This window comes from Lynx rufus, unplaced genomic scaffold (genome assembly GCF_022079265.1).
Source record: "Lynx rufus isolate CCGP_SWC_20201006 ecotype Redwood Valley unplaced genomic scaffold, mLynRuf1.p SCAF_4, whole genome shotgun sequence".
In the NCBI taxonomy this organism is placed as follows: domain Eukaryota; kingdom Metazoa; phylum Chordata; class Mammalia; order Carnivora; family Felidae; genus Lynx; species Lynx rufus.
Window position 1 is genome coordinate 162,700,476 of NW_025814856.1, and position 27,834 is coordinate 162,728,309.

The 27,834-nt window shown below is 54.3% G+C and overlaps 1 protein-coding gene across 3 annotated transcripts; it reads left to right on the plus strand.

Moving 5' to 3' along the window:
• Nucleotides 1-48: 48 nt before the first annotated feature.
• Nucleotides 49-27,503, plus strand: ZNF282 (zinc finger protein 282). Of its 3 annotated transcripts, XM_047096562.1 has the most exons (10): nucleotides 49-142; nucleotides 335-465; nucleotides 875-1,130; nucleotides 3,455-3,874; nucleotides 12,685-12,811; nucleotides 13,351-13,470; nucleotides 15,296-15,415; nucleotides 16,672-16,785; nucleotides 18,249-18,362; nucleotides 24,771-27,503. In XM_047096562.1, exons 3-10 carry the CDS (start codon nucleotides 966-968, stop codon nucleotides 25,535-25,537), a joined length of 1,947 nt encoding a protein of 648 aa, XP_046952518.1. In that variant the 5' UTR covers nucleotides 49-142; nucleotides 335-465; nucleotides 875-965; the 3' UTR covers nucleotides 25,538-27,503. The 3 variants fall into 3 exon arrangements, with proteins under 3 accessions (XP_046952518.1, XP_046952516.1, XP_046952517.1); XM_047096560.1 differs by having other exon boundaries at nucleotides 335-1,130; XM_047096561.1 differs by having other exon boundaries at nucleotides 65-1,130.
• The last annotated feature ends 331 nt before the right edge of the window (nucleotides 27,504-27,834 follow it).

The following is a 27,834-nucleotide window of genomic DNA, read 5'->3' on the forward strand; positions in this document are numbered from 1 at the left end:
GCACTGTTCTCGTCTCATTTGATTTTACAGCTGTGGAGTAGACATTTGCTTCATTTCTATAGGAAGAGACCGAGGGGAAGGTCAGAAGTTAAACTGCTCACGGTCACAGCTAGCGAGTGGTGATTTTGGAACTTAAACTCAGGTATATCCAACTGCAAAGCCCACCCTCTGCCTAAGCAGTACCGGGCACATAGTAGCTGCTCAGTAAATATTTGTGGCATGAATGAGTGAATTTCCCCCTCACCCTAATCTCCATCAGCCTACCAGGGCCTCCCCCTGGTTCCGCCTCTGATTTAGCTTGACGTTTCAAAGTGATGTTGACCTATATTTAAAGGTTTTGGAAGAGGCTGCTATTAAAATACGGTGCACCTTACCTGGGAGGAAGAGTTCGGCCCTCTTCTGACACGTTGGCCCAGATCACTTCTCTGTCATCCAGACCAATGCAAAGGCCTGGAATTGGTCGCGGTAAATTTGGATTGGGAAGAGGGAGAGTGGGAGGTAAAGCCCGTGAAGGAACGAGGGAAGGGGAAAGGCCAGAAGATACAGTCCGCAGGCACAGTTACTCTTGCAAATTTTTCAGTAGGGTCAGACACCATTTCCCTTGGGGATGCCCAATACATATTTGCAGCATTAACAGAAATCGGGACCCGGCATTGTTTGGGACTCTGGGGCCAGGCATCCCACACGCAGGGATCCAACGAGCAGATCCACCCAGGGCCACCTGGGGGGCGGCGGTGGGCGTGGCCCAGGCCCCGAGGTGGCCCCCGCCGGTCCCCGCGGGCGGGCAGGAGCTCGGAGGCCATTGGCTGGCGAGCTGGCGGCGCAGGGGCGGGGAGCGCCGCCGAAGGGGACTGTTTGCTCCTACGGGCTGTAGATGGAGCTGTCCGGCCCCGGCGAGGGGGAAGGCGCCTGGAAAACGTTCTTCTTCTCCCTGGCCGGCCCGAGCGGGGAACAGCACTCCCAGGATGCAGTTTGTGTCAACACGGCCGCAGCCTCAGCAGCTGGGCATCCAGGGCCTGGGGCTGGACAGCGGGAGCTGGAGCTGGGCCCAGGCTCTGCCCCCGGAGGAGGTCTGCCACCAGGAGCCGGCGCTGCGCGGGGAAATGGCCGAGGGAATGCCGCCCATGCAGGTGGGTGCAGCCCCCGCCCAGCGCCATGGCCGCGCCGCCTGGCCGTGGGGGCGGGGCGCGGGGCTGCGGGCGCCCGGGGGCCCTCGGCGTGCGGGCGCGGAATCGGAGGCCCCGGTGGGCCCGGGGCCCGGGCGGACTCGCGCGGCAGGCGGGGCGCGGCGGCTCCGAGCAGGCCCGGCCCCGAGTCCCGCGGCCGGCCCCGGCGCCCGAGCAGGCCCGGCCCGCGCGCGCCGCCGAGCAGCAGGCCCCGAGGCCGCGTGCACGGGGTGCGGGCGCCCGGAGGAGGCCCCGCGGGGAAGGGGGCCGAGACCTGGCGGAGCCGTGACCGCGGCTCACCTTCGCGCCTGGCGGCCGAGCGCTCGGCCCGCCGCACTCGTGCCCCGGCCCCGGGCGTGTGCGCACCTGCGTACCCCAACAGGTTTACACCGTAGCCACTTTGACAAAAAGATATTTTTGGATGTTGTATTGCCATCTTGCACCAAGTCTAACGAGTCATTCGCTTTTCCCTTGCACCGGGTGTGACGGAGGAGAGGGGCCGTCGAGAGGTGACTTTGCCTTCTTTTCAGCCGTTGGCAAACTTGGCTGCACGTTAGAGTCACCGGAGCGTTAAGACTCCTGACGCCCAACTTGGCCCCAACCCAGTGAAATCAGCGTCTCTAAGGTTGAGAGGAGACACCAGTCAGTTCTTTAAAGCTCCGTGAGGATCTCGGTGTGCAGAGGAGTTTGATAGCCAGTGCTTGGGAGCTGTGTACTGTGTAAAAGGCGAGGAGGTGGTGCCCATGGAGACCTGGACGGGTCTCCCCGCCCCCTCCCCCCCCCCCCCCCCCCCCGCCGCCGGAGAGTGTGGGAACCGACCCTGGGCGGATCCCCCAGAAGCCCCCTCTGTTCCTGGCCTGCTTCTCGACCGGGTTCTGACAAGTTAGCCGGGAGCTGCTCCGTTGTGTTGGATCATTTTTCAGCCTTAGGTCTTCAAACCTTCCAAAAGCAAATTGGGCCTGGGGACGCTCTGAGCTTCCGCTGTCGGCCCTTGTCTCCTCCTATGGGCCCGGAGGAGTCAAGCCTAAATCTGCTCAGATGGATGGCTTTGATGGAAACATCGCCTCTTTCTTCTGCAGGGCCTGGCATTCAGGGCCCTGTTCCCCTTTATCCCAGGTCACCGAGCGATTCCCTGGAAGCTGTGGGGTGTTCCTCTGTGACGGTCACAGCTGCTTAGAGTTAGGGCAGTTGGCATGCCTGTCCCTAGCCTGCCCGGGTCATCCCTAAGCAGCAGGCCACCACGTTGCCCAGCCTGAGGGCCTCTTCAGCAGCAACAGGGAGAAAGGAAAACGATACCTCCTCCCATCGCACATGTAAGGAGAATTGGCTTATCATCCCCGCTGTTGTCCATTATTAAGCCCTGGTTGCTGCTATGGTATGGGGCTGGTTCCCAGGTCACCAATGAACTGTGACCACCCCCTCTTGGTCACAGGGTTTAGTTCCCAACTTGTACCCAGGGGGCCTCACCTTCTGGGGGCAGAGCTGCACCCTGGGGTGCCCCTCCTCCAGGAAGCAAGGACGGGACTGGGAAGTCTCCTCTTCCTCTTAGACACGTCCTCTTCTCCCCTCGTCAGTGAATGTTTTCTGGCGAGCCTATTTTCGTTTTAGAAAATATGAATAAGTAGTTGTGTATGGAAAAAAGGCTGACCTTCAGCTCACTCACTGGGGCTCTCTGGTGGCTCCTTGGGTCACAGCCCTGCTGGGTATGGTGGCACTTTCCTCAACTGTGTTTTTGTTCCCTGCGGCACCTAGAGCTGCCCCATTTGGCGGTGAAACCAGGTGCCGTAGAATGACCACCACTTCTCCGTGCCTCAGTTCCATCATCTCGAAGGCGGAGATAATCATTCTTGCCCCAACCTGCTTAGAGATGGCTGGGAAGATTAGGGTCAGATGACTTACAAGAAAATTCTTACTCTGAAACAGAAAGCACTAGGCAACTCCAGAGAGAGAGAGTTCATCACTAAGTCTAGCCCCTGAGGAAAGCGGCTGTTCTGTGAAAGCGATATGTGACATTGTAGGCGAGGCGGGGGGGGGGGGGGTTGTCCACAGCCTTGACCTGCCAAGGGTCAAGGTACGTGAACCAGTGACCATGGCAGGAAATGGGAAGGTTGGCTGGGCTGTTTGAGCTTTCACTGGGGACATTAACGAACACTGTGGCCTGGAGGGTGGGGGCATGGCGGAAGGGCGAGAATCTGAGGCATTTGATTCGTTGTTTCCTGTTGTCAGGCCCCACTCCCCACTCACATAGGGTCTCATCCCAGGCTGTCACTTTCTCGCTCCGCACACAGGCTCAAGAGTGGGACATGGATGCCCGGCGACCGATGCCTTTTCAGTTCCCGCCCTTCCCAGATAGGGCACCCGTCTTCCCTGACCGCATGATGAGAGAGCCCCAGCTGCCCACAGCAGAGATCTCGCTCTGGACCGTGGTGGCCGCCATTCAGGCCGTGGAGAGGAAGGTGGATGCCCAGGCCAGCCAGCTGCTAAATCTGGAGGGGCGGACGGGCACCGCCGAGAAGAAGCTGGCGGACTGCGAGAAGACGGCCGTGGAGTTCGGGAACCACATGGAGAGCAAGTGGGCCGTGCTGGGGACCCTGCTGCAGGAGTACGGGCTGCTGCAGAGGCGGCTGGAGAACATGGAGAACCTGCTGAGAAACAGGAACTTCTGGGTGCTGAGGCTGCCGCCAGGCAGCAAGGGGGAAGTCCCCAAGGTACGTAGCGGTCCGCGCGGGCAGAGATGGAAGCGAGGACCCGCACGTGTGAACAACTCTTGATTTCAAATTGCCAGTCCTGCCCATGAAACTCTCTGGCTCCCCCATGTGGGATTTCAGTTTCTCTTAAAGCCTGCCTCCGCTTAAACAACCTAGTCTTGAATTTTCTAGCTCCGTGAGGCTGCCCTCTACCCATTGCCCGCGGAATCCGTGTGCTGCTTCTCTCTGTTGGCCTTTCCCGTCACCTTTCCCAATACCCCCAAGGTGCCTGGGTGTCTGCAGACTCCTGCAGCTCTTCACTGCTTGGGGTTTCCCCTTGGCACCTACAGAGGACCATGAGTCATTGGTTCTCTTTGGATGAACTTACCCGAGCGTGGCTGAGACACACCCCAAACCATGCTAACTGGAATTGCTAGGAAGTTGTGACCGTCCCCTCTGTGGGCCCCTCTTGCGGCTCAGAATTCATGCTCCATCTCCCCCTTCCATTCGCTCTCCCACTGTCCCTCTGGATCCTCAACATAGCACGGTCGATCGATGACCCCGCCTTCTGGTCCACTGAGAAAATGGGAGTCCCCAAAAGAGATGCACGTGAAGCCACCACATTCATCCGATGCTGCCTCGGGCCTGCTGCCTTCCCTGTTCCTGCGGCCTTACTGGCCCACCCTTCACCGACCCCGGGGCTCACTCTGGCCTTCTCCCCCTTTCTCCTCTGGGTCGTCCACTCCCCCCTCTACTGGTTGCTCTAGACATCTTCGAACATTGCCTGTCTCTGTCATGAAACCGTCCCTAGACCCTGCCTCTCCCTCCAGCCCGTGCCTCATTTCTCTGCTCCTCATTAGAGCAGAATTCCTTAACCGAGTCATCAGTATTTGCTGTCTCCAGTTCCTTCTCTCCCTCCCCTTTTTCATCTTTTTATTATAGAAAATTCAAATATACACACAAGTAGATAGAATAGTGTGATGAACTGTCCTGTGCCCGTCATCCAGTTTTGTTTTTTTTTTTTATCTTTTTTTTTAATGTTTATCCTTGAAAGAGGCCGGGGTGGGGGGGGGAACAGAGCGTGAGTGGGGGAGGGGCAGAGAGAGAGGGAGACACAGAATCCAAAACAGGCTCCAGGCTCTGAGCTGTCAGCACAGAGCCCAGTGCGGGGCTCAAACTCACGAGCCATGAGATCATGACCTGACCTGCGGTTGGACCCTTAACCAACTGAGCCACCCAGGTGCCCGTCCTTTGTCCAGTTTCAATGGCTGTCAGCCCTTGGCCTGTTTCCTCTAAATCCCTACCCACATCCCCTCCCACTTTATTTTGAAGCCAGTCTCAGATATCAGTCTTTTTTTTTTTTTTTTTTTTGTAAATATTTCAGTGTATAGCTCTAAAAAGTAGAGTCTTTTTCTGAAATAATGTCTCAATATTGCTACCACCACAAAAGCCTCAGCCCACTCAGACATCCAGTCAGTGTTCACATTTTCTGGTCTTCCAAACATGTTATAATTTGTTTTCTATTAATTTGTTTGGATCAGAACTTAAGAAGGTGCTATTTTTTTTTAAGTCTTTTAAAATCTGTCAGTTCCTCCTTCGTCTCTTTCATTTTTCCATGAAAAGTGTCTGTAGAGGGGCACCTGGGTGGCTCAGTTGGTTAAGCATCTGACTTCGGCTCAGGTCATGATCTTGTGGTTCGTGAGTTTGAGCCCCATGATCCCCTGTGCGCTGATAGCACAGAGCCTGCTTTGGATCTTCTGCCTCCCTCTCTCTTTGTACCTCCCCAGCTCTCTCTCTCTCTTTCTCTCTCAAAATAAATAAACATTAAAAAAAAAAAAAAGAAAAGTGTCTGTAGAAGAAAGGCCGTGTGTCCTCCCAAGTTTCTGACTGTCTAGATTCTGCCTCTGCGTCCTCCATGGTCTCGTTGAACGTGTTCCTCTATTCTCAGTATCCCAGTACCTTGGTAATTGGATCATTCTCCCTGGAACCTCTGCCCACCAGGCTTTTGCTCTCACCTCTCCATCCTGTTCGTCTTGCCAGAGCCTTCATGATGTCCACAGTCAGTTCTGTCTTCGTCCTCTCTGCCCCGAAGGTGGCAATGCATACAGGAAGCCACCCCCTCCTTGAAACACCTTTTCACATGGCTCCCAAGTCACCTCTCTTGATTCTGCTCCTTTCTACTCGTGGCTCCTGCTCAGTCTTCCGCACTGGTTCACCTCCACTTCCCGACCTCTTCTGTTTGGAGAGGTCCGGAGCTGGGTGTTGACCTTTGACTCATTATCTATGCTCCCTCCCTCATGATTTCATTTCATCTCGGAGTTCTGAATGCAGTCTGTGTGCTGTCAGCTCCCGAATGCAGTCTCCCCCTCCCACACTCTCTCTCTGTCTCTTGCCCAGACTTTCTTCTTAAATGCTAGATTCACATGTCTACCTGCTAATCCAGTGGTATTCAATTAGTATCTTAGATTTAACACGACCAAACTGAACTCCCATCTTCCGCCTGAAACCTGTTCTAACCGAATCATCCTCTTCTCCATGGAAGACGACTCTACCCTTGCAGGTGTTCAAGCCAAAAACCTTGGGGTCACGTTTGCTTCCTTTCTTTCTCAACCCTCCTTCCAATAGATTGGTAAATGCTGTCTGCCTGACTCTTCTTCAAAATACTATCCATGGTCTAATCTCTGCTTTCCAGCTCCACTGCTCCCACCATCATCTGGTGGGAACCTCCGTCGCCATGGTCTCCTGCCTGGTCTCCATCCTCGTCCCTCACCCTGTACAGTCTGTTCTCAGCAGAGCAGCCAGAGCGATCCTTCAAAAATATAAACCAGTCAGTGGCACCTGGGTGGCTGATTTAAGCCTCTGACTTTGGCTCAGGTCATGATCTCGAGGTCCGTGAGTTCGAGCCATGAGTAGGGCTCTGTGCTGACAGCTCAGAGCCTGGAGCCTGCTTCAGATTTTGTGTTTCTCTCTCTCTCTCTCTCTCTCTGCCCCTCCCTCAATTGCGCATGTTCTCTCTCTCTCTCTCAAAAATAGACATTTAAAAAAATTAAAAAAAAAAATCAGTTACTTCTGCTTAAAACCCCCAAACGGCTTCCCTCTCATGCAACATAAAAGCCCCTGTTCCATCAGGAGCCCTCTCTCCAGCTGCACCTTTCTGACCTCCTCTCCCCTCCGCCCTTCCTGTCCACTCCTTCCCAGCCACGCAGTCTCACCTCAGGGACTTTCGTCCACTAGCAAGCTCCCTCCCTGAGTACCTACCTGGCCCCCTCCCGTTGCTTCCATCCGTCCGAGGGTCTGCCCTTCCATGCCCCTCCCCCCAAACAAGAAAACCACGCCCCCGTCCCTACATGCTCTTTTCCCTGTCCCTGCTCTGTGCCATTGGTCACCTTAAGTATGTACTTCCTTTTTTTTTTTTGTCCCCTTGGATGGTTTTCTCTGACCGGAATGTCATTTCTGCATGGTTCACTGCTGTGTCTCCTTGCCTATAGCTCTACCTGACTTTAGTCAGTCTTCTAAAAGTATTTGCCGAGTGACTCTGTCCAGCTGGAGAGCTCCCACCTCCAAATAAGGGATTGGGTCTCCTCTGTCTCCATATCTGCTGAGGCAACCAAGGCAGTGACTTTGCCAGCAGAGTGGTGTGACGGCAATTTATTGCGGGCTCCTAGAACTGAGTTGTAAGAGTGGTTTGGTTCCTCCCGCGAATACCCCCTCCCGCTGCAGCCACAGACGCTCCTTCTCAGTGTGGTTTGGCACACTGCTTATCTGGCCCAACCGGCATCTCTTCACACACTGCCCTTTCCCCTTCTCCGTGCCGCATGCTTTAACCCGGCTCTATGGCCTCCGGTGGCACCTTTGTGTGTTCTGTGCATCGGATCGGGCGTTGGGCATTCCAAGTTGACATATGCCCTCGCAGAACGATGGGATGGGTATGGGGTCTGGGATCAGAGGACAAGGGTGTGAATCTCGGCTTTTGCCACGTACTGTCTTCCTACACCTGCTGAAGTCTGTTTTGGTCGTCGCGGAGCCTCCTCAGTCCCTCTTTTGAAAGAAGTGAAGGAGAAGTAAATGATTCTGTAGGTAAATGCCCAGCTGGTCCTTCTGAGTTTCAGTATTCTCATGGGAAATGAAAATGATGATACATGTGTCGCATGAATTGTGAGGATTCATTGATTTTGTTGATGGGACAACACTGTGTAGCTCGCTGTGTGTTAGTTATCTGTGGCTGTGTAACAGATTACTCCAAAACTTAGCGTATTTACCATCTTGTGCTTTCTGTGGGTTAGGAATTTAGGGAGTTTTGGCTGAGTGGTTCTGGCTCAGAGTCTCATGAAGTTATAATCCAGTTTATGGTCACCTGAAGGCTCGGCCGAGGCTGGAGACCCTGTCTCCAGTATGGCCCACTCACTTGGCTGATGGCAGGAGGCCTCAGTTCCCCACCATGTGGACCTCCCAACACGCCTGTTGTGTCCTCACGACATGGCAGCTGTCCCCCAAGACTGAGTGACCCCAGAGAGAGACCGGCGCGGAGCCGTAATGTCTTTTATGACCTGGTCTCAGAAATCGTACACATCGCTGCTTAATTTGTTTGTTGGAAGTGGGTCGCTGCATCTTCTGCCCACACTCAGGGGGAGGAGAATTGGGCTGTACTTTTGGAAGGGACGGTCAAAGAATTCGTGGGCCTATTGTAAAACCCACGCCCGTAAAGCACCATGAGAAAGTTAATTAATGTTGCTAGTAATAGTTAGAATTCATCGTGTACTCTTGGCCATGCTAAATGCATCCGCTTTGTCAGAGCCAAGGAAGGCTGTTGTCTCTCAGATCCTCTGTGCCTTTTGGGTTCTATTGTGTCTGTTAATTGGCCGGCCGACAGATAATTCACGGATAGTCTTTTCTGTCTAGCCAGACTGTAGGCTCCCTGTAGTCTCCGGCCATGTCTCAGACTGTATCCTGGCCCAGGGAAGTTTTTATGAAGGGATGTCTATTTCCGACCGCGAGAATATGATTCCAGAATTGTGACTCTTCATAGAAATGATGAAGTGAGGCCGAGGAGTCGGCCTGTTGGAAAAGAGAATGAACTTGGTTTTGGATACGTGTAGTTTGAGGTACCTAAAAGGCGACTGAATGGAGCCACTCAGAGGGCTGTGGAAATCTGAACTCTGAGGGCAACAAGGAAAGCCGAAGGGTGTCATGTGCAAAGAGGTAACCACTGAGGTGGTGCAGGGGATGAATTTGCCGAAGAAAAAGCGAAGGAACAGGGAAGGGGAAGGGCAGAGCCTTGGGGTTGGGGGAGGAAGAGGAAGCAGTAAGCTGTGGTGGGCCGGAGGAAGCAGAGTTGTGGAAACCAACAAGGAGAACATTCCAGAAAGGCGATCTGCCCTTTCAAAGAGGTCTGAAAGGGTGAGGGTTAACAAGAGGCCACTGATGACCATCTAGGGTGTGGTTTCGGAGTGTGAGGGGTTCATAGCCGGATTGTAAAGGGTTAAAGGAGGCATGGGTTGTGGAGAAGAAAGTGCCAAGTGTGTTTCAAGCGAAGAGGGAGGGTAGGGTCTCTTGACGCGGCAGAGTTGGGTTCATCTTAGGTTGGGTGACCCACACGGGAGAGCCTGGGATGTCAGAGAGAAAAGATTGTTTGGGTTGAGTTTCCCGGGCAGGAGATGGAGGAGAAATGAGGGGCACGTTAGCAGGAGGGTTGACTTGGTGAGACCAGCAGCTACCTGTGATCAGAATCTGGGACCGATGGGGGGAGGGGAGGGTTGGGAGGAGGGAAGAGTTTGAAAGATGCCTCTCAGGGAGCGCAGCAGATGTCAACAAGATCAACGAGAGGCTTCCAAAGCAGCCTTGGGACAAGTGGCACGAATGTATGGTGGGTGTCACCTGCAGAATTTTGTGACTTTTGTCTAGCAGCAGGAAATTCAAATGCGGAAAGTGGTCTGTGTCGGTTTTCCCAGGTTGGGGATTTGCCGAAGTCTGGTGGAAGATCCAGGAAATTAGGAGTTCTGTTCTGTCTCTAAAGATGGGTGATGCGTGAGCTATCAGTCAGCGGGTGGCATATAGGTGTGCAGGATGCCCATGAGGTTATGAGCACCTGATGTGAGAGCAGACAATTCTGTCCTTTTTTTTTGTTTTAACTTTTTTTTTTTAACGTGTATTTATTTTTGAGACAGAGAGAGACAGAGCATGAACGGGGGAGGGTCAGAGAGAGGGAGACACAGAATCTGAAACAGGCTCCAGGCTCTGAACTGTCAGCACAGAGCCTGATGTGGGGCTCGAACTCACGGACCGTGAGATCATGACCTGAGCCGAAGCTGGCCGCTCAACCGACTGAGCCACCCAGGCACCCCTCTGTCGTTTGTTTGTTTTTTTTTAACGTTTATTTATTTATTTCGAGAGAGAGAGAGAGGGCATCATGTGTGAGAGTGGGAGAGGGGCAGAGAGAAAGAGGGAAAGAGAAAGAGAATCCCAAGCAGGCTCTGCACTGTCAGCATGGAGCCCGACAAGGGGCGTTAACCCACGAACCGTGAGATTATGAGTGGAGCAGAAGACAGACACTTCACCAACTGAGGCACCCAGGTACCCCCAAGACATTTTTAATTTATATAAAGCCTCTGCCCACTCACTGAGCTGGGCACCAGCGGGTCTGGTGTTTTTGTTTTTGTTTTTTTGAGAGAGAGAGAGAGAGAGAGAGAGAGCGAGCATGAGCGGGAAAGGGGCACAGAGAGAGGGAGACACAGAATCTGAAGCAGGCTCCAGGATCTGAGCTGTCAGCACAGAACCCGACAGGAGGCTTGAACTCGTGAACTGCAAGATCATGACCGGAGCCAAAGTTGGACGCTTAACCGACTGAGCCACCCAGGTCCTCTCTTTTTTTCTTTTTTTTTTAATGAAAGTTTTTTTTTTTTTTTTAAGTTTATTTATTTGAGAGAGAGAGAGAGAGAGAGACAGCACCAACGGGGGAGAGGCAGAGAGAGAGAATCCTGAGCAGGCTCTGTACTGTCGCTGCAGAGCATTATGTGGGGACTTCATCCCACGAACTGTGAAATTGTGACCTGAGCCAAAACCAAGAGTCAGATGCTTAACTGACTGAGCCACCCAGGGGCCCCTAGACATTTCTTCTTCTTCTTTTTTTTTATTTTTTTTATTTTTTTAGTGTTTATTTATTTTTGAGAGAGAGAGAGAGAGAGAGACAGAGCATGAGCAGGGAAGGGGCAGAGAGAGAGGGAGACACAGAATCTGAAGCAGGTTCTGGGCTCTGAGCTGTCAGCACAGAACCTGACTGAAGGCTTGAACTTGTGAACCATGAGATTATGACCTGAACCAAAGTTGGACGCTTAACCGACTGAGCCACCTAGGTACCCTGTTTTTTCTTTTTTTTTTTAATGAAAGTTTTTTTTTTTTAAGTTTATTTATTTGAGACAGAGAGAGAGAGCGTGCGCGCACCAGCAGGGGAGAGGCAGAGAGAGAGAATCCCAAGCAGGCTCTGTACTGTCGCTGCAGAGCCTGATGTGAGGGTTGATCCCACGAACCGTGAAATTGTGACCTGAGCTGAAACCAAGAGTCAGATGCTTAACTAACTGAGCCACCCAGGGGCCCCTAGATATTTCTTCTTCTTCCTCTTCTTTTTTAAAATTTTTTTTCTGTTTATTTATTTTTGAGAGAGAGAGAGAGAGACAGAGCATGAGCAGGGACAGAGCAGAGAGAGAGGGAGACACAGAATCCGAAGCAGGCTCTGGGCTCTGAGCTGTCAGCACAGAGCCCGATGCAGGGCTTGAACTCACGAGCTGTGAGATCATGACCTGAGCCAAAGACTGAGCCACCCAGGTGCCCCTAGACATTTCTCATTCATGTAAAGGCACTGCCCACTCACCGAGCTGGACGCCAGTGGGCCAGGCGCCCCGAGGGCTGTCCTTACCTAATGTGTCCAGAGGTGCCGCAGGGGCTTGCCTTGGCCGGGTGTGCAGGTTCGAAGCCTGACCCGCTCCAGTTAGGGCCGGGGAGAATGGAGGGTGGGAGGCCAGGGTGCGAGCGATGGCGACAAGGCCGTGTGTCCCGGAGGGGAAGCTCAGATGATAAAGTCAGGAAGCGAAACCATTTTGAAAGATTCGGTGCGAGGCTGGGCCATGCCGGTGAGCGTCCGAGGGGAGTAGAGACAAGGACCCTTGTCATACCGAAATAGGAGTCCTGGAGAACAGACTAGACTGGGTGGAATCACCAGGGAGCCGCACCGGCGATGGGTGAGCCAGGCTGCAGTGGACTTAGCTGCCCAGTACTGGCAACAGCCGTTCGACATATTCAACACACAGTTACTGGCTCCAAAGCAGGTGCCTCCAGATGCTTGGGATCTAGCGTTGAACCATCGAGGTCAAGGTCCTGCAGCTTTAGCACACGCCCTTAGATTTACGTGTTTTGGTGACAAAAACGTAAGTGTGTACCTCGAGCTAACCTGACTGGAAATACAGGTTTGGGGACAGGGACCCCCCCCTCTGAGAACCTTCCACACCTCTGACACCTGGAGTGCCAAAAGCAGCATGTGGATTTCAGCTCTGCCTTCGGGTACCCAGTTTACCTGAAAGCGAACTTACAAAGGATATGGTTAAGTGCGTTAAAAAAAGGGGGTGGGGCAATGGCATGTTGACCATCCTGTTTTGGAAGCATAAGAAGATCGGGAGTAGAGTGGACTGTCCCCACTGAGGTGGACTGGGCTGGGATCTGGGGGACGAGGAGCCGTGGAGATCGAAGGCCAGGCTCTGGGGTGAAAGGGTCCCCGTGGCCCCTGGAGGGGAGGCTCTGGGGACAAGCAAGCAGGTGCCGGACTGTGACTCTTGTCGGCCCAGGTTCCGGTGACATTTGTCGACATCGCCGTCTACTTCTCTGAGGATGAGTGGAAGAACTTGGACGAGTGGCAGAAGGAGCTTTACAACAACCTTGTCAAGGAGAACTACAAAACCCTGGTGTCCCTGGGTAAGAGCGCCCTCCCTCCTCTGGGGCAGGCAGCGTGTGCAGAGGGCAGTGAAACGCTTCCCAACCCACGTTCACACCACCCAGGCAAGGTGTTCGTGTTTATCCCTCAGGGAAATGCAAGAAACTCTGTGCTTATAATGCCCTAAAGATAGAATGATTCTAACAACACGATGGTTGAAAGCCCAGTTACGGGAACTGCCACTATAGCACTCAGCTCGGGGCTGCTTTGTTCTGGAATGTAGCCAAACCGCATCACTGGCACCTGACTACACGCCTCATCCCAATAGCCTTGGACGAGCCACGGTCTGTCTGCTGCTGGCTTTCAGAGTCCAGCTGTTTCTACACCAGAACCTGGGAATCCGTTCGCTGGTTCTCAAGGTTCCTCGTAAGAGATTAGCTCGTATACGTGATGGCCACCGCCTCGAGGGGCCCTCTGGTGGGGAGGGCATCTGGGGTGAGGGAGACTTCTGCCGGCGCCCTTGATCGGGATCCATTGGTCAACTTCGCTGTGTCCTTCCTTCCCCTCCAACTCATTCTAGACGCGGAGGGCGCAGTGCCCAAGCCGGATGCGCCATCCCAGGCGGAGCCCAGGGAAGAGCCTTGCGTGTGGGAGCAGCGAGACCCAGAAGAGCGAGAAATCCTAATGGATCCAGACACAGGTGATGGCAGCTGAAAAAAAGAGCCCCGGGCCAAGGTCAGGGCAGGAGAGAAGCCTCACCATCCTTGCTTGAGTTCAAGACGGGCTTCCCTTGAGTCGTTCTCGGGGCCGGTTCTGCCACCACCGAAATAATGGCAGTCACTTACAGGAAGAGGCTTCTGGGCCCAAGGAGCACCGAGCTTGTCTGTTGGGTCAGAGCCAGGCAGCTGTGGAGGCCCAGGTGAGCTGGGCAGAGAGAAGAGAGGAGCAGGCTCGCAGCCTCCCAGGCCTGACCTCCGCCTGCAGGGAGAGGCCGGAGACCTGGGAGCAGCCGGGCCCAGCCCCGGGGCAGATGGGGAGCCCGCGTGGATACGGGGTTTTGCTGGGGCCTCATCACAGGCAGATTCACACTTCACGCCTTCCTCACTGCCTTCCTTACTCAAGAGGGGATGTGTGGTCCCCAGGAGATCTAGTTCCTGACATTACGAGGAGGGGAGGGGGCGCGGGGACAGAGGATCTGAAGCAGGCTCGACACTGATAGCACAGAGCCCAACTCGGGACTCGAACTCAGCCATGAGACCGTGATCTGAGCCGAAGTCAGGTGCTTAACCGACCGAGCCGCCCAGGCGCCCCTGAACTCTGTCCTTTTTAAGGAAGCTCCCTTAGAAGGTAGCGACCCCTCCTTGCCAGTCTGTTCTCTTCGTTGAGATGTAATTCATGTGCCATAAAGTCACTCTTTTCTTTATGTATTTATTTATTTTAATTTTTTTTAAGTTTATTTATTTTTGAGAGAGAGAGACAGAGACAGAGGGTGAGCAGGGGAGGGACAGAGAGAGACAGAGACACAGAATCCAAAGGAGGCTCCAGGCTCTGAGCTGGCAGCACAGAGCCCGACGCAAGGCTCAAACTCACTAACTGCGAGATCATGACCTGAGCTGAAGTCGGACGCTCAACCGACTGAGCCGCCCAGGCGCCCCTAAAGTCACTCTTATAAAGTGTGTAATTCAGTGGTTCACACAGCTGTGTGACCGTCACCACTGTCGAGTTCCAGAACATTTTCCTCACGGGAGACCCCGGACCCATGAGCAGTCACTCCTACTTCCCCCGCCAAGCCCCCGGCCCCCAGCCACCGGCCACCACTGATCAAGTCTCTGTCTCTGGACAATTCATCCGAGCGGCCCCTTCCCTGCCTTCCAGCGCTGCAGGCGTTCACGTTTCAGTCCGGTACATCAGCAGTCTCCCCGAGTTCTCATCCATCCCTGGGCGGGAGCTAGAGCCGTGATCGCTATGCCCACATTGTGGGGGGAACGAGCAGGCCGACAGAGAGGTTGGGTGACTCGCCTGCTGGGCTGCGGGCAGTGTTGAACCCAGTCCCTCATCTAATCTGTCCCCCTCCACCCAAGCCGCCCGCTGCCGGGGCTGGTACATCACGCCATGGAACATCAGAAGGACCTGGCTGTGTGTGTGTGTGTGTGTGTGTGTGTGTGTATCTGGCCACCTCTTTCTGACTGGGGTGAAAAGTGAAAATCAGTGACTCCTACACGGAGGTCAAACTTCTGACCTGGTCCTGATTAGCACCGAACCCAGCCTGGGCTGTTTCTGGAACTCTCTCCCGGCCTTATTACACCTCATCTTGTGGCCAGGCCTACCCCTTTGTCCTGAATACTGATTGTTTCTCTGCTCCCAGGACCTTCTGCTTCTCGGGGTCCCCTGCAGTTGCCCACCAGGAACCCGAAGCCCCCATGTCCTTCCCTCACAAGTGCCATCAGCCGTGCTCCTGACCCCAAGAACATCCGGGTGATGTTGTTCAGAAAGGACACCAAAATGACATGATTCCCTCTCCCCAGGAGCGGAGCCCCTGGTGCCTGCACAGGATTCGTCCTCTCAGGTAAAGCGGGAGGAAGCCCTATGTGTCCGGGGCCAGCGGGGCCTGGAGGAAAGAGCCATCCCCACGGAGTCCATTACTGGTGAGTGAGTCCAGGAGCTGCCCGAGCCAGGGAGGGAGAGGAAGGGCCCGGCATGGTCTGACGGCCCCCAGCATCGTCCATTGTGTGTGCCAGGCCAGAGGCCAGAGCTGGAAATGGAGAAGTTGGACCTCGGGCGGGCAGAGAGACAGGGTTTCCTGAAGGGGCACGAACATGGCTCCGGCAATCTGCCGCCCATCCGGGCTTAGCTTGTCCTGTTTTTTGTCTTTTTTGTATCAGTTTTCAACTATTTTAACTATTCCCGAGAACCCACAAGGTGAGTGTGGGTGTGTGTCCGGGTGTGGAGAGAGAGAGACAGACTGATTGATTTTAAGGACTTGGCTTCAATGATTGTGGAGGCTGCCGTGTCCAGTCTGCTGGCCGGATCCCCTCTTCCTTTGGGGGTGCTTGGTCTTTTTCTATGAAAGACTTCAGCTGTTGGCATGAGGCCCACCCACGTTGTGGAAGGCAGTCCATTTGACTCAAGGGTTCCTGATTTAAATACCAATCTCTGAAGAAGAAAAAAAAATACATTTACAGAAATATCTAGAATGACGTCTGGCCAACTATGTGGGTTCCATGGCCTAGCTGTCACAAAATTACCCATCACAGGATCTCGTAACATACTATAGCTCATTACTTATCCAGAGGTTAGAGTTCCACAAACCTCAGCCCCCACTTAGTCAGAGCCTCACGCCCACAGGTAAGGGATCACATCATCTGAGTGGGGGAAAGCCTGTTCCCTTTCCATCAGGCATGCTCCCAGACGGCATCACAGTATTAGTATCTTCAAAGAGAGCTTTGAGAGATAAGAAGGCAAGAAAGAGTAAATGAGGTTGAGCAGACTGCAGAAGAGAGAGCATACATCTTAGAAAAATCCCAATAAAATGGTGAATCTAAAAGGCTCATGGAAGGCCTCATTTTCCTGGAAAATCCCCTCGCGAGGAATACCTCTGGCCACGGTGGAGCTTTGGGCTCAAATGTGACTCTTACTCTAACGACTGAAGTTCCCGAAGCACAGAAAGACTCTCTCTCGAAGTCACCGGTAATGATGCTCGCCCCACAGTATCCACTCACCTGCCACAAAAGCTCCATTACATGGGGACAAGCTGACTTAAACCTTTAATTAATTCGTGTGATTCGATTATGCCTGAATTTTAGGGAAAAGAGATCGTTGCAGGAAATGAGAGATTTACTCAGAGCACAGACTTGCAGGCCCCCTCGTGTCCCCTGAGGCCTTTGTTGCTGTATTCCCACAGACTCACCAGCCTCCGCCCAGGACCTCTTGTCCCGGATTAAACAGGAGGAGCACCCGTGCGTATGGGATCAGCAGGATCTGGCAGAGAGAGATATTCCAACGGACCCCAATTCAGGTGAGCAAGATACCAGGATGAATGTCAAGGACACGGAGACTCTCTCTGAGTTTTGTAACTGCTGGGAAGTCAGTCTGATCACTTTTAGTTAAAGGCCAGTGAAAGGCTCAGGGGATAGAATACAGCGTGTCCCTCAGTGAGCAACTTCGTACAGATTTTGGACTCTAACCATTCGTAAAGTACCGAGGGCTTTTCTAAAAGAATCATTCCATTGACAGTTTATTGCGTCAACGTAACTGACGCGACAGTTATTTCAGCAATGACAATTTTTGAGCAATAAATATAACCAGAAAGACTTTCAGAACTGGTGTATATTTCTGTGACAGAATGAAAGTAATTTACGTTTTTTGGAATTTTTCATGAGTGGACGCTAGTTAAACCTCTTCTGAGAAACTTCTGGGTACGGTCCACGCATACAGAACAGTGAAGTTGCACCTGTCTGGGACCTGCGTGTGTGTGTGTGTGTGTGTGCGCGCGTGCGCGCGTGCGTGTATGTGTTTTCGCGTGTGCTTGTAGAGCTGGAGAAGTCCCGTGTCCTCATATTTGGTAGCGATGACCCCAGGGTCTCAACTGACCCCACACCAGGAAGACAAGATCAGACATAAAAGCTAGCATTCCTGGGGCGCCTGGGGGGCTCAGTTGAGCATCTGACTTCGGCTCAGGTCATGATCTTACGGTTCGTGAGTTCAAGCCCCACATCAGGCTCTGTGCTGATAGCTCGGAGCCTAGAGCCTGCTTTGGATTCTGTGTCTCCTTCTGTCTGCCCCTCCCCTGCTTGTTCCCTCTCTCTCCCTCTCTCTCAAAAATAAAATAAACATTAGAAGAATTAAAAAAAAAAAAAGCTAGCGTTCCTTGTTTCAACTTTAGAACTTAAAAAATTTTTTTTGTTTAATGTTTATTTATTTTTGAGAGAGAGAGACAGAGACAGAGACAGAGAGAGGGAGCACAAAGAAGGGAACAGAGGATCCAAAGCAGGCTCCATGCTGATAGCAGAGAGCCCAATGCGGGTCTCAAAGCCGGGAACCGAGAGATCATGACCTGAGCTGAAGTCAGACGCTTAACCAACTGAGCCACCCACGCGCCCCTGCCATTGCTGGTTCTTACGTCCTATTACTCATACCCCGGTCCCATGGGCCGTCAGACACCAGACCTCCCCCTGGCCTCTTGTGGACCCGCAGGCTGCTCTGGGGCTCGGTGGACAGATTGGAAGATGCAGGTTCTCATCTGGGTCCTGCAGCTGCACAGACTTTGGGCGAAGCCTCCTGCTCTGTGGCCAGCTCGATGTCTCGAGCACAAGCGAGATCCCGTCCGTGAGGGCGCTTGGGAGGGTGAGGAGGCCAGGAAATGAGACAAAGTGTGAGCCGGGGCGGCGGGCCTTGCGTGTGAGGGTTTTCTAACCCCTGATGGACTGGCTGCTCGGTGGGAATGAACAGAATCTCAGGCTGCCTTCTTTCCACGAACAGAGTCTCTGATCTCAGCACATGACATTCTGTCGTGGATCAAACAGGAGGAGCAGCCATACCCGTGGGGCCCACGTGACTCCATGGAAGGAGAGCTCGGATTAGACTCTGGCCCCAGTGAGTAACGCGTCCCCTGGGGCCCCTGGGTATGTCGTCCACAGGGCTGGTTGCTTGCCTCGGCCTCCCCCCTGACAGGGTGATGTTCTGTATCAAAGCACTGTCTCCTTTCCTCTTGGAAGATGGCAGGCATGTTTGTGTCCTTGTGCTGTCTTCTTTTTTTTTAATGTTTCTTTATTTTTGAGAGAGAGAGAGACACACACCGAGCACGAGTGGGGGAGGAGCAGAGAGAGGGAGACAGAATCCACAGCAGGCTGCAGGCTCTGAAGTGTCAGCACAGAGCCCAACGTGGGGCTCGGACCCACAAACTGTGAGATCATGACCTGAGCCGAAGCCGGCCGCTCAACCCACTGAGCGCCCCTCCTAGCGCTGTCTTAACAAGGCACCACAAACGGGGTGGCTTAGAACAACAGAAAGGTATTGTCTCTCCGTTCCGGAGGCCAGAAGTCTGAAATCAAGGGGTCGGCAGGGTCATGCCCTTTCTGAAAACCTCCTAGCTTCTGGTGTTTGTGGCAGCGTTTAGCATTCCTTGGGCTGGCAGATGCATGGCTCCACCTCTGCCTTTACCCTCGCGTGGTGTTCTCCCTGCGTGTCGGTGTCCTCTCCTAGCCGTCTTCCTTTAAAGACGTAAGTCAGACGGCGTCAGGGCCCACGCTACCCCAGTATGACCTCATCTTAACTAATTACGTCTGGAAAGAGCCTGTTTCCAAATAAGGTCACTTTCTGCAGTACCTGGGGTTTGGATTTCCACCTCTGTTTGGGGGGCTGTAGTTCAGCTCGTAACAGCAGGGAAAGGAGAGGGGGCTGGGAGAGAGCCGAGCCACTGGCGCCTGAGCAGGAGTTGATGACACCAGGTGGCTCACGTAATTAGAAGACGCTGGCCGTAGTCCCAAGGCAGCCCTGAGCTGACCTCCCAGAGTAGCTGATAAAGATACTAAAGCTCCAACAGGCAGAGGGGATTTTTTTTCCCCCCAGTAGGTAAGGGACCAAACGTCTCACATGACTTGGGTCTCCTGGGTCTTTTTTGAAGTTTCACTTATTGGCCAGTGAGTGACCTTAGGCATATGTTCGCGGATCATTTAACACACCCTTAGCGTCTGGCTGGTGTTCCTTGCCAGACTTAGCACCATGTCCTTGCCCTCGAGATGGCTGACTTAGTGTCTTCTGGTCAGTATGCTCCCTGTCCATACTCCTGAAACCCTCCAAGAGCCTAGAATCCAGGGAAGAGCTGAGCACATAGATTATTTCTGATCGGGAAGGCCCTTTAAAACCCAGGCAAGTGGATCCCCCTCTCCGTGAGACCAGTTGAGTCCAGTCTGGAAGAGTTGGCTGGGGCTGGAGGACTGGTCAGGGAGCCGCGTGTGCCCTTGTTGAAAATAGAATTTAAAGTGGTCCTCTTCCGACCTGCTGCTGGGCTGGGGTGAGACCGGGCAAGCCAGGGGACTGACTGAGGCCAGGAAGAAGTGACCGCAGTTTTCCACTCCCTTCTTGATGGTGCTGAGGCCGTTTCTGGCCTCGAAGACGTAGGTGCTAGTTCATCAAACCCCGTGCCAGGAATTCTGCCCAAACCTTCGTCCCTCAGCACGACCACTTGATTTCTCCAAGTTGCCTGGGGGTGCATGGGCCTGGAGGAGCCTTTTCCTGGAGACCTTATGTGGCCGTGGGAATGATCGAGGGGAGTCTATACAGAGACTGCAAAGCTTTGCAAGTGAGCAGACCGTTTTACCTACTCGGTTTGGATATTCTGAGTCACAGAACGATTTTTGCCTCGTGCTGTTTTCTCTCTGGGAGGCCTTCGAACCTTGGCATTTGGGAGGCAATGCCCGGCGTTTGGGAGACGGGAGTGTCGGGAAATCTCCCGCCAGCCCAGTCACCAGAGCCTCTTATCAGAGCTTCCTGACTTTCTCCCAAAGGGGGGCCCCCGCCTTCCGCTTGTTCGTCTTGAAATTAGTATCACCTGTGGTACCTCTGAGGTTTAAAGATTACACGTCCTTTCTCAAGGACAACAGGATGGACTTTTGGTGAGACGTGGGATCACGTCTTCTGGAGAGGGTTTGGGACTGGAGAGGGTAGTGGAATTAGAGTAAAACACAGAACCCTAGGATGCCCGTCTCTGCCAGCCTCCTTCCCCCTGCCCCAGGGTGTGCAAGAAAGACCTGGTGTCCTATTTGACCCAAAGTCAGACTTTGGCCTGATTGGACACTACATTGTAGTAAAAGGGATTCCTCAATTATATATGATAGCTAGTGTAAGACAGGAAGAAAAATCTAATTCAGCCAAAGGGAAGGGAGTGTGTGTGAGGCTCCATCGAAGCAGGAAGTCTGAGGAGGACTTTGGAGTCCCGTGGCTACCAGATGCTTCTGGAGCGAGTGGGGTCAGGAGCCTAGAGCCAGACTCCCCTACGCAGATGCCAACACCTACAAAATGCAATTTGAAGGCCCGCTCCTGAAATTCCCACGTTGTTCGCTGCCTTGGGTTGAAGCACTCGTCCCCGCCTTTTTCAGTTTCTGTTATTTGAGAAAGATTTCCTCAGTGCCTACTCTGTGCTATGCAGTATTACAAGTACTTAGGAACAGCAGGGAAAAAGAGCCTGGGTCGCTCCTTATGTGGGAAGGTGATGGGGGACAAGCAAGTTCGCGAGCATACCAGATAAAGTCAGGGGCGGTCCGGGCTCTGAGGTGATGACTCGGCGGGGGGGGGGGGGGGGGGGGGGGGTGGGAAGCAGGCAGGTGGGGATGGGGGCCGGGGGGTTAAGTCAGGAAAGGCCTCCCTGGGGAAGAAACAGGTTAGTGACATGATCTGGTTTCCTTTTTTTTTTTTTTTTAATGTTCATTTATTTTTATTTATTTTTGAGAGCGAGAGAAAGGGAGGGACAGAGAGGGAGTTGGGGGACAGAGAGAATCCCAGGCAGGCTCCATGGGGTCAGCATAGAACCCGATGCGGGGCTCGAACTCACAAACCATGAAATCAGGACCTGAACCAAAATTCCATTTCCTGGAATGGTGAGTCCTGGGACAGAGCCGGTTCACTGTGTAAATCAAGTGCTCTACTTTGGGCCTGTAAGATCTGAGATGGCATCCAAGTAGGCAGATGAACACAGGAGTCTGAAGTTCAAGAGAGAACTCGGGGTTAGATTCACCTGGGGTTGTAGGTGGCAATGACTTCTGACAGCAGCTCCCTGGAATTAGACCAGACTTCCCAGGTGAAGTGCCCTCCTCCACGAGACTGCTCTGACTTCAGACACCAGCTGCAAATTTGAGGGTTCCCAACCCACTCACTTGTGACCATCTGGGTACAAATCCAGGGGTTCCCATTAGCCCCTGGGGTTCAGTTCACTAGAACAACTCACAGAACTCAGGAAGGCATCTATACTAATAGTTTTATTAGAGCAAAAGGATTCAAATCAGAACTAGCAAAAGGAGAGATCCACGGGACCAGTTCTGTCTGGAAGGGTCCTAAACATTGAAGCTTATGGAAGCTTATGTTGTCTGCTCCCTGTGGGATCAGGAGTGTCACCGTCCCAGCACAGTGATGTGTGACAATACACAGTATGTATTGCCTATTAGAGAAGCTCACTGAAGCTTCTGTGTCTAGAATTTTTACTGGAGTTTCTTTGCATACTTCTGATTGACTGAACCACTGGAGGTGAGGTTGAGGTCGTTCTCCAGCCTGTCCCCCCTCTCCAGTCGTGGGGACGGTCTTACTGGCATAGGCAGCCCAGATCCTGAGTCATCATTTTTTGGCTTCCACTATCTAGGCACTCACCACGAATTGCCTCATTAGCATAACACCAGAGCCTACCTTGAATGAGAAAGACACTCCTTTCACCCTGGAAATTCCAAGGATTTAGAGGCTACCTCCTAGGGACCAGGGACAAAAGCCTGCTAAATTATTATACATAGGTTATTTTAAGGCTGGGGACTCTAAGAGATCTAGGGAGAGCGTAGACAAAGAATTAAAGAGGCACGAGGTGTGAGCCTGGAGGAAATCCAGAGGCTAAGAGAAGAGACTCTCGAGGGAGGGTTAACTACAAACACAACGAGGGCCTGAATATGCAGGACTGCGAAGAGGCCATTGGATTGGGCAACTTGGAGGTTGTTGATGACCTTGAAAAAGTTGTTTCAGCGGGGAGAGTTTGAAAGAGATCAGTAAAAGCAAGGGTAGATAACTCTTCAAGAACATTGGTATGAAAAGGACCAAAGATGAGGTGAGATGGGGTAGCGGAGCCTGGGAGCACATGGGGTCCGGGGAGAATGTTCTCTTAAATTGGGAGATACTGGACCACCGTGCCTGGTAGGCTGTTCTCCACTGCTTTAGACCCCTGATTGAAACTGCCCTCAACAATGAAGACATTTATTTGGGGCGCCTGGGTGGCGCAGTCGGTTAAGCGTCCGACTTCAGCCAGGTCACGATCTCGCGGTCCGGGAGTTCGAGCCCCGCGTCGGGCTCTGGGCTGATGGCTCAGAGCCTGGAGCCTGTTTCCGATTCTGTGTCTCCCTCTCTCTCTGCCCCTCCCCCGTTCATGCTGTCTCTCTCTGTCCCAAAAATAAATAAACATTGAAAAAAAAAAAAAAAAACAATGAAGACATTTATTCCACTACGTAACTAAGAGGCAGTTGAGGTTCAGCCTCAGGTTGATTCAAGGATGAAGCTACGTTATCCGGGACCTGGGTTCTTTCCAGCTCTTTGTTCAGCCTCCTTGGAATGGCTAGAGCAAGATGGGCACAGCTCTTCCAAAGCAGTCACATCCAGACCAGAGGGAAAGGAAAGGCCATCTCTTTTCCTACACTCGAAGGAGTGAGGAAGCACCCAGAAGCCTCCTCCTCACGTGTCATCGGCCAGAACGAGGTCACGTGCCTAAGTCTGAATTCATTACTGGCCAGTGAGGGCGGGAACAACAGTTCTCAGGCTGGCGGCTGGAAGAGGTGGGATGTATGCCCCATAAATCAGGGCACGCTGAGAAGTAGAGTAGGGTGACAGGCTGGGTGGGGGCCCCTTTTGAGATCTGTGCAATTTTTGCCAGCCATCTTCAGCTGCTCAAGCATGGTTGCTGTGTTGGGGTTCCCCAGGCAAGCAGAGCAGAGGCATAAAGGGTGTTTCGTGGCCCAGTGACCCCGGTGCTGACCACGGGAACTAAGCTGGGTCAGCAAGGGAGGGCAGAGGGGAGCGGGTGCATGATGGGAAGGTGAGAGCAGTGGATTGATGCGCACACCGAGTTGGAAGAATTATCAGAGTAGAAATCAGGACTGTTTCAAGTTGGGTTTCCTGGGAAACAGGCCCTGAAATGGAGGCTTATGTGGGTGTGGTTCCTTGGGGTCCCCTTGGGAATGAAGGGGTGAGAGAAGGAGGTTGGGTGGAGGGAGAAACAAGGCCCGTGGTGCAGCTGCGATGGAGGCCACAGCCCACGATCAGTCCTACAGGATTGAAGGCCTGGCACCCTGGATCGAGGCCGGGAGAGTTACTGAGGCTTTGGCCCCTGGCCAGTGTCCTATGGAGTTGGCTCTCTACCTCGTCAGTTTTTTGGTTTTTTTTTTAAGTTTATTTATTTATTTTTGAGAGAGAGAGAGAATGCTTGGAGGAGGGGCAGAGAGAGAGGGAGACAGAGAATCCCAAGCAGGCTCCACACTATCAGCGTAGAGCCGGGTGCGGGGCTTGAACTCACGAACCACGAGATCATGACCTGAGCCAAAATCGAGAGTTGGAGGCTTAACTGACTGAACCCCCTCCCTACCGCCCCCCCCCCCCCCCCCCCCCGTTGTCTGGTCAGTTTTGATGGGGATAGAGACGGCAGGCTGGGCCCAGTGGTCCGGGCACTGTGCTGCTGTTCAAGTCTGAAGGCCAGTGGCTTGAAAGAAACACGACTGAAAATGGCCGTGTGGTTCTGGTCCCCGCTCCCTGCATTCCATTTCTGTAGGCCCCCAGACAGGCTTTCGCCTTGGATAAGTTCTGGTAAATTCTTTCCCTCTGGTCCAGAGATTCTCCTTAGATAAATTAGCATCAAACATCAGAATGCGGTTGTTTTCTTATTTCCTGGCAATTCGGCCTTCCAACGTGACTTCCGCATAGCCCAGCCCCCACCCCCACCCCACCCCACCCCCATCCTTGCCCCTGCTTTCTGCAGGTGTTTCCTCTCCTAACTGAGTGCCACCTGCTGGACCTGCTTCTGGTGCTCTCCAGCCAGCGGGTGGCTTTGGGCATGTCAGAGGGTCAAGGAGCCCCGCAACCATAGGGAACATGCCCCCTGCCCTTGCTCAGTCCCCTCATTTTTTCGGAGAAGCTGAGGCCCAGATAGCCTCAGAGGAAATCCGTTAAGGGCCTGGGCCCCTCTCAGGGAGGGTGTGCGGGGGGGGGGGGACCCCGGACAGAGCGCCATCAGCATGTCACTTCTCCGTGTGTCCTCCTCTGCAGGTGACAGCCTGCTGCTGGTGAAGAACCCGCCCCCCGCCCCGCAGCAGCCGCAGCAGCCGCAGCCGCAGCCGGCTCCGCCGAGCCTGGCGGTGCTCCCGGCGGCCGAGACGGCGGCGGGCGGCGGGCCCCCGGACGACGGCTTCCCCGCGCTGGCCGGGGAGCGGGGCGCGGGCGGGGCGCAGGGGGGCGGCGGGGGCGCGGGCGGGGGGCCCGGGGGCGGCGGCGGCGGCGGCGGCTGCGGCAGCTGCTGCCCGGGCGGGCTGCGGCGGAGCCTGCTCCTGCACGGCGCGCGCAGCAAGCCCTACTCGTGCCCCGAGTGCGGCAAGAGTTTCGGGGTGCGCAAGAGCCTCATCATCCACCACCGCAGCCACACCAAGGAGCGGCCGTACGAGTGCGCCGAGTGCGAGAAGAGCTTCAACTGCCACTCGGGCCTCATCCGCCACCAGATGACGCACCGCGGCGAGCGGCCCTACAAGTGCTCCGAGTGCGAGAAGACCTACAGCCGCAAGGAGCACCTGCAGAACCACCAGCGGCTGCACACGGGCGAGCGGCCGTTCCAGTGCGCGCTCTGCGGCAAGAGCTTCATCCGCAAGCAGAACCTGCTCAAGCACCAGCGCATCCACACGGGCGAGCGGCCCTACACGTGCGGCGAGTGCGGCAAGAGCTTCCGCTACAAGGAGTCGCTCAAGGACCACCTGCGCGTGCACAGTGGCGGCCCGGGGCTCGGCGCCCCTCGGCCTCTCCAGGCGCCACCAGAGCACGACTAGGGCTGGGCTGGGGGAGGGGAGGGGAGGGCCCGGCGGCAGGAGCAGGGGGTGGGGAGCGGCCCCGGGCTGGGGGCGCGTCCGGAACACCCCCCCCCCCCAACCCGATCCTGCCCGTGGTTCGTGGTTCTCGGCGCGCCTTCCCTCCCTCCACCTGCCGCCCGCTGGAAATTGGGAAGAGGAATTGCACTCCAGACAGGGTCCTCCGGGGGGGGGAGGGGGGGGGGTTGGGCAGGGAGCCCCTAGACCTGTCCGGCCTGAACGGACGGCCAGCTCATCTCATAGGGTGGACCAAGGGGCCAGCTGAGCGTCTTCCCCAAGGGAAGGTGCCAGAGGGACAGTGAGGAGGCGACGGTCTTCGGGCACCCCCCTCAGACACCTGGCGCGCCCCATTGGCCGCGGGGGTCACAGACTGTGATCAGGGGAAGCAACTAGGGAGTCCCAGAAGCCTTCCGAGCGAAAGAAATGAGGTCCTAAGGTTAAGAGATGCCGAGTAGGTTAGCCAAAGTGTGTCGGTGAAATGAGGGATGGGCTAAGGGGTAACGTGTCTTATGACAGCACTGCCTCGCGTTCCAATAGCGCTTTGTACTTTTTTAAACGTGTTTTCTATCCGTCAGCCGTTTTTACCCTTAGCCTGTCCCTCTGAGGTGGATGGGGTAGGATCGTCCCCACTTGGCAACTGAGAGAAGAGAGACCCCAGATGGATGGCTTACCCAGGATCCCGCAAGAAGAGTGGCAGGGCTCCTGGGCCCCAGAGCAGTGTCCCCCACCACACACACTGCCTACCTCCCGTGTCTGAGAGACTATTCTGGCCTGGCCTCTCTCAGTCTCTCTCCTGCCTCCTTCCCCTGACCCACCAGAAATCAGAAGCAGCGGGGGGCCAACTCCCCCGGTTCCCCCGAGGCGGGGGACCAAGCAGCTCCGCGATGCCCTGGCTGGTGCCTCCCAGAAAGGCTCTTCCTGTGTAGGCGCTCCCGGGCAGTAGGTCCCCTGCCCCCAGCCTGTTCTTCCCACCTCCGGTCCTTCAATCCGGTGCGTCTTTTTACTGCACAGTAGTGACCCGGCCCTCCAGAGGCAGCCGGTGCCCCGGGTCAGACCTCACTTTGTTGATTTATTCCAGTTGATTTATTCCCAGGGCGAAGGGGTGAGGGAGAGGCTGTGGCCGCAGGAGCAGCGATCAAGGAAGTGAGTCTCTTCCCGGGAGGGCCGGGCAAGCGGGTGCTAGAGTCTGAGAGCCTCGGTCTCCTGCCCTGAGCCTCCCAACCGGTGCTATCTGTTATCTGACCATGCTCGTGGACAGCATACCCTACTCTGCCCCAGACCCTGCAGGCGCCTCGGGAGGCGCCCAAAGGACTCCCTTCGGTTGGTGCATCTGCTCCGTGGTCCTGAGGGGCCACGGTCTCCATTTCTGCATCTTGCATGACCAGGCACTGGGATGGGGTGGCGCGCCCCAAGACCCTTGTTTGCGTCAAGAATGACTTGTTCTGCCCCTCCCGTCGCTCCTGCTTCTGCCCCAGTCGGGGCAGCCCAGCCGGCACCAGTTTGCGAGTGTCCCGCTTCCACCCTCCCCTCATCTGCGCTGCGCTGCTTTGCTCAGACCCCTTTCCGCCAGGCAAGGGGAGTTCTTGAAATTCAATAAAAGGTGTCCAGATTGCAGACTGCGTTTTCACAAGGCCAGAGGGCTCTGCAGCATGGCTTCCTACGGTAAAGCCTCGAAGAACCGGAGCCCGACTGCGATTTTCTTTTTTTCCTTCCTTCTGCTTTCTGAAGAAGGCAAATCTTAAGAAGAGGAGTTGAAATGAGAAGTTGTAAACAGATTCCGTGGAGTTTTGGTAGAGCAGAAGGGAACCTTCTAGTCCAGTGTTTTCCTTTTGGGAGGAGGCAGTATTCTGCTTGTAAGAGTATATGCAGGAAATCAATATTTTCAGAATCTAAATCATGGAGAATAAGACCAACTTTTTCTTTTTTCTTTTCTTTTTTTTTTTTTTTTTTTTTTTTTTTGGCTGTTGAGAGTGTGAAGAAGGGGGAGAAGTCACTGTTGAGACATGGGTTTGAAACACCTGAACGCATAGCCGGAGTCCCTCCCTTTATTTTAACCTCAAGGAGCTGATTCCCAAAGAGGTTTAGTGACTGAGCCAGTGAGGGGGGGGCCAGGGCTGTCTGGTTCCTGCGTCCTGGTCTGGTGGACGCCACTGCATCGAGTGCCCCTCGGCTACACCACGAGACACCCCAGCATCTGGCACCGGCCTCGGGCATGTCCTAGAGTGAGCTCCACCCCAGGAGCTGATCAAAGGTGGTGA